Source organism: Echinops telfairi, unplaced genomic scaffold (genome assembly GCF_000313985.2).
Source record: "Echinops telfairi isolate 266 unplaced genomic scaffold, ASM31398v2 ScPeMD7_3533;HRSCAF=4204_0, whole genome shotgun sequence".
NCBI classification, from domain to species: domain Eukaryota; kingdom Metazoa; phylum Chordata; class Mammalia; order Afrosoricida; family Tenrecidae; genus Echinops; species Echinops telfairi.
The window spans coordinates 1857769-1867398 of NW_022107431.1; the positions used below are offsets into that span (position 1 = coordinate 1857769).

Genomic DNA, 9630 nt, shown 5'->3' on the forward strand with positions numbered 1-9630 from the left:
TGTAATGGTGACTAAAGGGTGTTTTTTCATGTCCTCTATGCTCCAACTACGAAAATATTTGATTTACAAATAAGGAATCCTACTTCGCGGGATTTCATTTATCATGGTAGGGTCTAGAACCGATTAACCGCGATAAACGAGGGTTCACTGTATTTTTATTCACTAACTTCTCACTAAAATGCGCCGTAGAAGTATGTATGGTGAATGTGCGCCTCACCTACTTTGGGCATGTGGACATGAGGGACCCGTCTCTGGAGGACACCATGCTTGGTGAAGCAGAAGGGGGTCAATGTAAAAGGGGAAGGCTCTCGAGGGATGGGTGGGCCTCATGGCTATAGCAAGGGGCTCAGAGGCACAGGACAGTGAGGGTGGTGTCTGGATTGTGCACAGGACTGTACCTCTGTCCCCTGCCACCAGGACCAGCAGCTCTGCCCCGTACTGACCTCCGCTGACGTGCACCTCATACAGCGAGTACTTGGGCGAGGACAGCATGCGCATGTCGGGCCGGAACTTTTCGGCCAGTGTCTCGATGACGTCCTGTGTGGTGGCAGTGCTGGAGACACGGATGCATTTCGTGGCGAAGTTCCCAGCAGCCTTATCTTGGAAGTAGAACCTCATCACTCCATGGAACTCCAAGTCCTGAAAGCAAACAAAAGGGGTCATCCTGGGAAACCGCGCTGTGGCTGGTGGCAGAAGGGGCGAGGACTATCCCCGCCTCATCCATCCCCAAACCCTGCAGAGATGGCCTGGAGCAGTGGGTTTAGTCCCGGAATCGGACTTGGGTCACTTGGGACAGCTGCTGACAACCTCTCCTTGCCTCTTGCCCATGTGTAAAAAGCAAGGCTAGCCAGGGCCACCGTTGGTGACAGCTGTGAAACACCCCAGCCATACAGGCCTGTGCACACACACCCTGCTTGAAGACTTGGCTATTCAAACTCTAAAAGGTGAGCGCCAAACAAGTGTAGGGCAGCTGGCTGGCCCTGACCCGAAGGGACAGCTGCTTTGTGACCAGCAAGAGGGCTGTGTCCCTCCTGCCCCCCACAAACCCACTCATGAACTCAAATGCCGATAGCGCCAAGCAGCCCAGCCCTGTGAACTGTCTGGACACAGCCAGGCAAAGCCACGGAGACTCCTCCAAACTGACTTCCAGTGACAAAAGGGTGATCGTGCATGAGGACCTGCAGAACCCTCACTACATGGTGGGCGCCCCTGCCCTTGCTCCCTGGACTGTGGCGCAGGCACAGCCACCACCCATCACCAAAGGGCTTCTCTACCCACGCCAAGGACCTGGCTGCTCAGCTGGGCCCACCCACAATCCCTCCTCCTTCTCTGAGCCACCAGGTTGCTCAACTCTTAAAATACTAACTGCAAGGGGTGGAAAAGGGGAAGCGATTACAAGGATCTACATATAACCTCCTCCCTGGGGGCTGGACAACAGAAAAGTGGGTGAAGGAAGTGGGTAAGCTATGACAAAATAATAATAATTTATAAATTATCAAGGGTTCATGAGGGAGGAGGGAGCGGGGAGGGAGGGGAAAATAATGACGAGCTGATACCAAAGGCTCAAGCAGAAAGCAAATGTTTTGAGAATGATGATGGTAATAAATGTACAAATGTGGCTTGACACAATGGACATATGTATGGATTGTGATAAGGGTTGTACGAGCCCCCAATAAAATGATTTTAAAAAAAACAAACCTAACTGCAAGGCCAGCAGTTCGAAGCCATCAGTAATATGCAGGAGAAAGTTGAGGCGTTTGCTCCCGTAAAGACGTAGTCTCACAAGACCTCAGTGGCAGTTCTACCCTGGCCTAGAAGGTCACTCAGTAGGAGTCGGCATTGACTTGATGTCACTGAGTTTTCTGATAACCCCTGGATCAGATCTCCTCCATGTGCGGGGCTCAAATCACTCAATGATAAGTGGAATTGAAAGATAACGAAATCTTCCCACAGTGCCACTATTTGCGGATAATAGCTTTAACCGCCACACCACCAAAAAAGACTTAGCATGTGCACACACAGACTTAGCAGCCAATCAGAGACCTGAGATATCTGAGTGCTGGCTGAGTCCAGAACCTGACCTGAGTCTGAACCACCACAGGGCAAAGGGCCTCTCCAACAGGCACCCTTCCGGTGCCCCTTACCATAGGGCCAGGAGGGCTTGGGGAGGAGGGGGAGCTGAAGCCAGGAGATGGAGGGACACACAGCACCCTTCCCTCCTCGGACCTGAGGCTGGGGGAGGGGTGTGACAGCACCCTCCCACTGACCCTTCCTACACGTGCAGGAGGGCTTCTGGGAGGGGCACTGGGGGGAGGGGTAAGATTGACAGCACCCTCCCACTGACCCAGGCAGGTCCAGGAAGACTTCCAGAGGAGATGAGCCTGAGGCTAGGGGTGGGCTGGGAGGTAGGAGGGTGGAGTGAGAGTAACAGCACCCTCTCACCAACCCTTACCACAGGTACAAGAGCAGTTTCGGGTGGTGGGGGGTGCCATGGCTGGCAGAACTGACCACCGCCACATGTACACACTGACACCTTGACTCTGACTGAGAAGTCCATCCCCTACTAGGGTGTTGGGCACCTCAAAGGAGCCAGTCCGGTCAAGTTTCCCAGGCTCTCCACCTGCCAGCAGAGAGCAGACAGTCTGACATCTATCTGTCCCAAGGGGTTGCTGCAGTCACAGCACCCGCAGTTCAAACCAAATGTGGGGAAGCACAAGAGCGCAGCTCCTGCAGGCACAGACCCACACGCAGCACACAAGGACCTGGGAGACAGCAGTCGGGAGGGGGTGAGTTGGGAAGAAACACCTGAGGAGGGGTCTCCAGGGCCACTGGACACTGCCCTACCTAACACTCGAGCACCCACCGGGCTCTCTGATCACCTTCCTGGCCTCCCCACTCCACCAGTCAGGGCCCTGGACCCCAGGCCTTACCCATGAGTGCCTGGGAACGTTTGTATGCGGGAACATCTTTCCAAGTCAAGACCACCCTTCCATCCCACAGCAGCCTCTGGGTGCGGCTTTCCTAAAGTTCACTGCATGAACCCCCCAGGGCACTGCTGCTCAGCTGTGGGAGGGGTGTATGGCAATAAAGCATTGATAACTCCTTGTCCACCCAGTTTCCCGTCACCAGGAAAATGACTTGATCTAAGAATGACAGTAAAGAGACATCTTTATACTACCCAGGTGATAGAGTGACACTGGTGTAGCTGGACAGACCAGACAGACTGCTGAGACACCAGTCAGCCACAGATGGTACTTTACACAGCTGACACACATGTGCATGCTATTACACAAGATGCTGTTACACGGGGCACGCACGCGCACACAAGCACACATTCCCTCAATGACCAAGGCAGGCAACCCATTTCTAGTGAACCATCACCACAACCACAGATGCAGAGGAGGCCAAAATCCCTGGGGGGTGAAATTAAACTTTTCAAAGACCCTCATAAATTAACTATACCATAGGCTGAACTAAAAGGGACTTCAGGAAGTTCTACTTTTAAGAATCTAGATGTTTTTCATATTTAAGTTCATAATTAGCTAACAAACACACACTTCACACACAACAAAAAACATTCATGTTCAACATTTTCACGGTAACCAACAAAAAGCAAAACTGCTGAAGTTGAAATGACCTGACTAAAAGGGTTTCCATCACACTTCAGGCTGTATGGGCGGGTGTACAAACCCCCAAGAGGAACGAATGACATTTTGTTTTTGTTCCCTGGTGGTGCAGTAGGTTAAGTGCTGGGCCCTGACCACAGGGTCAGCCACTGGAAACCACCAAGCTGCTCTGAGGGAGAAAGATGAGGTCGCCTGCGCCCATAAAGCCTCCCAGCCTCAGAACCCCGAGGGAGCGGTGCTAGCCAGTCTCCAGTCGCCCAGAAGGTTCCCTCAGCTGTCACCCTGACAAAGGGAGAAAGATGACCAACTCCGTCCTCCTCCCCCAGAGCCATGTGGGGTCTGAACCCTTCACTTTAACCACTGTGCCGCCATATGTGCTAGTGAAAACCCATTCATTGTCACTGCTGCTAGTTGCTGTCCAGTCAAGGTGACTCTGGGGGGCTCTTGAGCCCAGAGCAGTTCAGCAGTTCAGCACTTCACCACGCGGACACTGGGGACGACAAGAGAAGCCAAGGAGGAGCGGGACATGCCTGTGTCATTGTCGGTGTGGACGGGCAAGGCTGCGGGTCTCCCTCCTCCCACTGCCTGGCCATGCCGTCCAGTCAACTCATCCTCTTACTCGGGAGATGCCCGAGACTCTGCCCACTCTGCCCCACGTCCAGCTCCAGTATCTCTAGTCCCTGAGAACTTCGTGGGGAGCACGATGCACAGCCCATGGGTTATGCCGCAGAGTAAGTGAACGGTACGATGAGAAAGTAATCAGAAGAGCAAGTGAAATGCACAAAGACTCAGAGTCCTCATCTGAAGGCTTGCCGCCAGGTGTGTCCGGAGTTCAGTGTCACACTTCCACAGCCTTCTCCGTCACACAGGGCAGGGCAGAATGCCCGGGGCTCCTAAGGCCATGCCTGTGTCTCCCAAGGAGCAGCGGCTGGCTGGGTGCAGACTGCCCATCCCTCTGTCCCTCGGCTGCATGGAGCGTGCAACTACTGCGCCACAACACTCTATCCTGCGCGTCATGTCGATTCAGACCCCTTTCTGCTCTCAGCTGCATCACACCGAAAATCCCATTTCCCAAGCGTTCTGGATTTTAGAGTTGTGCACAAGACACTGGAGAGAACGATTCTGGGAAGAAGGAACACTTACAGCAAGGTAGGAAAGGTAAAATTTTGAAATGCAGGAGGCTGGCCCCCAGGGCTCTGTGTCACTGCTTGCCAACAGCAGTGACGTGAGCCCAACACAGGGGATGCCCCGAGACACAGACTGTCCTTGCCATGCCCCTGCCCTGCCAGGCTTGCCCCTCCCGGCAAGCTCTCACAGGCAGACAGCAATGCAGACGGGTGCACTGGGCCTGCACAGCACTCTCTAATAAACATGCTTGCTAAAGCCAAGCGTCCTTGCTAAAGCACAAGAGGAAGACCCTGCAGGAGACCACAGGTTGCGAGGGTGGGCAGGGTATCCGCCACTGTGCACAGGGCCACTGCATCAGAGCTGGCTCCATGGCACCTGGATCCCACCCCCATGAACATCCACATGCACACCTGTGCACTGTGTGCAGTGAGGATGGCTCACCACTCAGGAAATGCCTGGAAAATGAGGAAAGGCAGCTTTCAGGAGGAGAGCACAAAGGGGCAAGCCAGCCCAGACACCCCTTTTGATGAATAAGACACTGTCCAGTGCCCACACCTGCAAATGTAAATGAGGCAGCACCCAGACCGAAAATGCAGCATGAAACATGCAGCTCACTGCTGCCTCCGCCCAAGGCCCTGACCATGCCTGTCCTAACTGCCAGCGTTCCACATACAATGCAAGCCTCGGGCAGGCTTCCCAGGGACCCTAGAGGGCACAGGAGAGCCACTAGCGGGTTTCCGAGGCTGTGGGTCTGGAGGCAGAAAGCCCCAGCCTTCTCTTGCTGTAAGCTGCCCACCTGGTCGTCCACTACACCACCAGGCTCCTACTGCCAGCACCAGCTGCGGACACCTTGTGTCCCTACTAGCTGACTTTCCAACCGTAACTCTGCAGCTGCTGGATTCTGTGGGTCAGCCCATGCAACCGTGTGCACTCCCAATTGTTAGAGCTTCATAGAAATGCACTTCCTGACGTTAAAAGAGAGCATCCCTTCCTGTGCAAGCTCACCGGCCCCACGGTTTCTATCCAGAGGCACGTGTCTGTTGCTGTGGCTTCTGCTGCTAGGTGCTCTCCAGTTGGTTCCAACTCATAGGCACCCCACGTATAAGAGAAGGAAACATGGCCCCGGTCCTGCACCGTCCTCACCATTGAGTCCATGGTTGCAGCCTCACTATGAATCCATCTTGTCCAGGGCCTTCCTCTGTTTCACTGTCCCTCCACGTTACCAAGCATACTGTCCTTCTCCAAAGACTGGGCTCTTCCAATAACATGTCTGAAGCATGTAAGCCGAAGTCTCGCCATCCTCGTAGTGGCTAAGGAACATTCTTGGCTCTGCTTCTTCCAAGAGAGATTTGTTTGTCCTTTTGGCAGTTCATGGTACTTCCAATACTCTTCACCAGCATCTCGATTCAAATGCATTTTCCTTTGACCCCTGGAACGAGCCAAACAAGCTCTCCTGCCCTGGTTTCTTTCACTCAGGAGCCTGCAACAATGATGGACGCATCTACGGTTTTACCCCTGGGTTTATTCTTACCTGTCTCTACCTACATTCAAAGTGTGGTATCTGTTAATGAATGAAGCAGAACACACAGCCTGGGGAGCGGATCAAATGAAATTCCTGTCTTACTTTTTGACAGGTTAGAGCGATGTCAATTTAAAGAAGGGGTTCTCACCCTCAGTATGACTCCCATTTGGGGCTGGGCAATTCATGGTTTGAGGTTGTCCTGTGCCCTGAAGGAGAAAGATGATCGCCTGGGACACCATGGTGGCACTGAGCTGGAAGCACCCTGGCAGCAGGAGTGGGTTTGGTCTCCTTGAGTACCAGGGACCTTTCACTCCATCCTTGGTTTCAGGCAGCTGGCCACAACCAGACGCGGGTGCCTATCAGTGGGACCTTTTGGCTCTCCCTCCTCTTAACAGACTCCAAGTTCACTCAGCTTTGGGCTCACTTCTCTTCTGAGCACACCGGAGAGCGGCATCCTCCCGCCTGAACCAGTTCCTGGAAATGACCCCCAACGCCACTCTGACCATCCCTAGGCACATTGCCAGCCCTAGCCATTCCTAGGCACTCTGACCATCCCTAGGCACATTGACCATCCCTAGGCACATTGCCAGCCCTGACCATCCCTAGGCACATTGACCATCCCTAGGCACATTGCCAGCCCTGACCATCCCTAGGCGCTCTGACCATCCCTAGGTACATTGCCAGCCCTCGGGCCACACACCTGTGACTGTCCTGACCTCCACCAGCACTCACTTCCTGGTGACATGCTGGCCTACAGGGGACTCAAAGAGAACCCACAACCTCCAGTCCTTGTCCTATTGGGATGCTCCTGAATTACTGGGTCTGCTGAGTTCATTCAGACTGAGACACAGCCCTAGGGGATGGCGCTGAACTGCATGTTGGGGCTTCCTGGCTGCAATCAGCAGGGAGGCAGCTCACCAGGTCTTTCTCCCATGGAGCCACTGAGTCTCCCAAAGAACAGCCGTTTCCCAGATTGGCATTCACCTGCTAGACAATACCCTTTGGGTATGCTAGCCAACTGCTTCCCACGTCATCCAGCTCTTACGTGTAAGAACATGATGAAAGATATAAATTCCTTGACACAGTCTGGATATGTTAGGGCTAATGTACTTCCTTGATCCACAAACCTGGTAGCTTGCTCCCACCCTTGCCCCCACTCCCACAGGAAATGACATCAATATAGCTTCATGGTCCCTCTTGATTCCACAGCCTCCTCTCCCCTCCCCTCCCCTTCACCAAGGGCAGATTCTCCTCCCCAACGTCTCATCACCATACACAGCAAAAGTCATCAGTGCGGCTTTTTACAGTGAAAGCAAATAACTACAGCTTTTAAAAGCTTTCCTGTGTAAGGAAGAAACATCTCTCTGAAAATTCATTTAAAAGCTAAACACTAAGAGATAAACGTATATGCCACTATATATGAAAGAAAAATGCATTTAGTGATACAAAATATACCCAAAAGGTTAGCCATCCAATCTCTGACCCAGATGCTAAATTAGATGTCAGCTAAGACTTGGACAAATACGAACTCAATCAAGTCAGTCGGGCTCCCTGGGCCTGGCCTCTTTGTCCCAGGCAGGCTGGCGGAGGGGGCACACCACGGGTCCCAGGCCCAGTGCTTGGGGGCCTTCTGCACACAGCCCAGTCTGTCCTCGGCTCTTCTGAAAGTGGCGGCGGGTTCCGCAAGTCCACAGAGGGCATCACAGTCCTGTTCTACAAATGAAAGGTGTGATAGGCATCAAGCGCAGCCCAGATGGCACCGAGGTGACAGCTGCTGGCCAAAAGGTGGGGGCTCAAGCCCACCAGCCGCTCTGCAATGTTCCCATAACCTGGTGAGGCAGTTCAAGTCTGTACTAGGGGTTTGCTGCGAGTAGGATCGACCCTAGGGCAGTGACTTTGTGGTTTCATCTAGGTATTAGCTTTCACAGCAGTTCAGGAAAAACACTGATTTATAGTTTGTATCTCAGGCTTCAAGGAACCCTGGTGGCTTACGAGCTGGGCTCCTGATTAAAAGGTCAGCCGTTCAACAGCTTGGGAGAAAAATGAGATGAGGAAGTCTGCTCCCATAAAGAGGGCGGGGTCTCAGAAACTCACAGGGGCAGTTCGACTGTCCTCTAGGGTCACTGCCAGCTGGAATTGACACAACGGCAGTGGGTTTTTGTTCGTCTCACTTCAAATACTTAAGACCCTGGGTCTATTTTTCCTAAAAGTTATCTAAACTTACGTTACTAACGCTAAGAAAACATCAACTAAAAATACTGCACCCCTACTCCCACCTGGAATTACAACAGCTATTTATAAAGTTCTTACTTTCTATGGGAACAGTAAATGAAAGCAGGATCTAGGGCCCTCTCAGAAAGAGGCACACAGACAGCAGGCTAGCCTACTAGATTTTAGTGAGAGCGTAAAACCCCTATTCAACAACAAAAACCAACCCCCTATTACACAAACCAACTCTACTGTACGTCTTTTTCCGATGGGCGATGAAAAGGACTTCTTTCTAAATTGAACACAGCGCTGCTAACTGACTGAAAGGCCAGCAGATGAGCAGCCAGCGGCTCCAGGGGCGGCGAGCGCCGGCCTCAGAAGAGCACAGGGGCAGTTAGTTCCACCCTGTCTTAGCGCTCACTGGGAGTCAGCACTGACTGACGGCAGTGAGTTTGGTTTTTGTTGGTTTTGTTTGGGGAGTGGTGGTAAATTGTCCCATCACACTATATATTAAGACAAATCCAGGATGGTTAAGATGCAAAATAAGAACTTACACACATACAAGAAAACTGAAAATTTTTAAAACTTACTGCCATCAAGTCAACACTGACTCACAGTACTCCTCTAAGTCAGCGGTTCTCAACCTGCGGGTCACAACCCCTTTGGGGGTCGAACAACTCTTTCAGAGGGTTACCTAAGGCCATCGGAAAACACATTATTTCTGATAGTCTTAGGAACCAAGACACCACTCCTTTATCCGCCTTCAGGTGGATCCACCCACATGCAGATATGCCCACCTACAAGCACCCGGTGTGAAGACTGTTACCCATGCTACACCATGCTTCAGACAAAGTTTCTCTTATTTGTCATTAGAGATAAATATTTCATAATATATAATTACACATTGTTTTTGTGATGAATCACTGCTTTAATTATGTTCCATTTGTAACAATGAAAATACATCCTGCGGGGAAATAGATCTATGTGCCTATATTGATAGGTTTAGTATTAAGGTAGCAGAAGGACATTGGGTCCCCACTCAAGTATTCCCTCAATGCAAGAATACTTTCTCCTATTAAATTGGCATTCTATGATGCTCACCTTCCCGACACAACCGCTGAAGACAAAGCGGGTGAATAAGCAAAA

General features: G+C 51.9%; 1 protein-coding gene across 15 annotated transcripts in view; it reads right to left on the minus strand.

The window, feature by feature from the left end:
- The window catches only part of AFDN (afadin, adherens junction formation factor), a 70234-nt gene extending 69599 nt beyond the window's left edge, over nucleotides 1–635 (minus strand). For all 15 annotated transcript variants that reach the window (XM_045294561.1, XM_045294555.1, XM_045294558.1 and 12 more), the window contains exon 1: nucleotides 444–635. In XM_045294561.1, the coding sequence (XP_045150496.1) occupies nucleotides 444–618 (175 nt within the window). In that variant the 5' untranslated portion in view covers nucleotides 619–635. The remainder of the gene's footprint in view (nucleotides 1–443) is intronic.
- Between the last annotated feature and the right edge of the window lie 8995 nt (nucleotides 636–9630).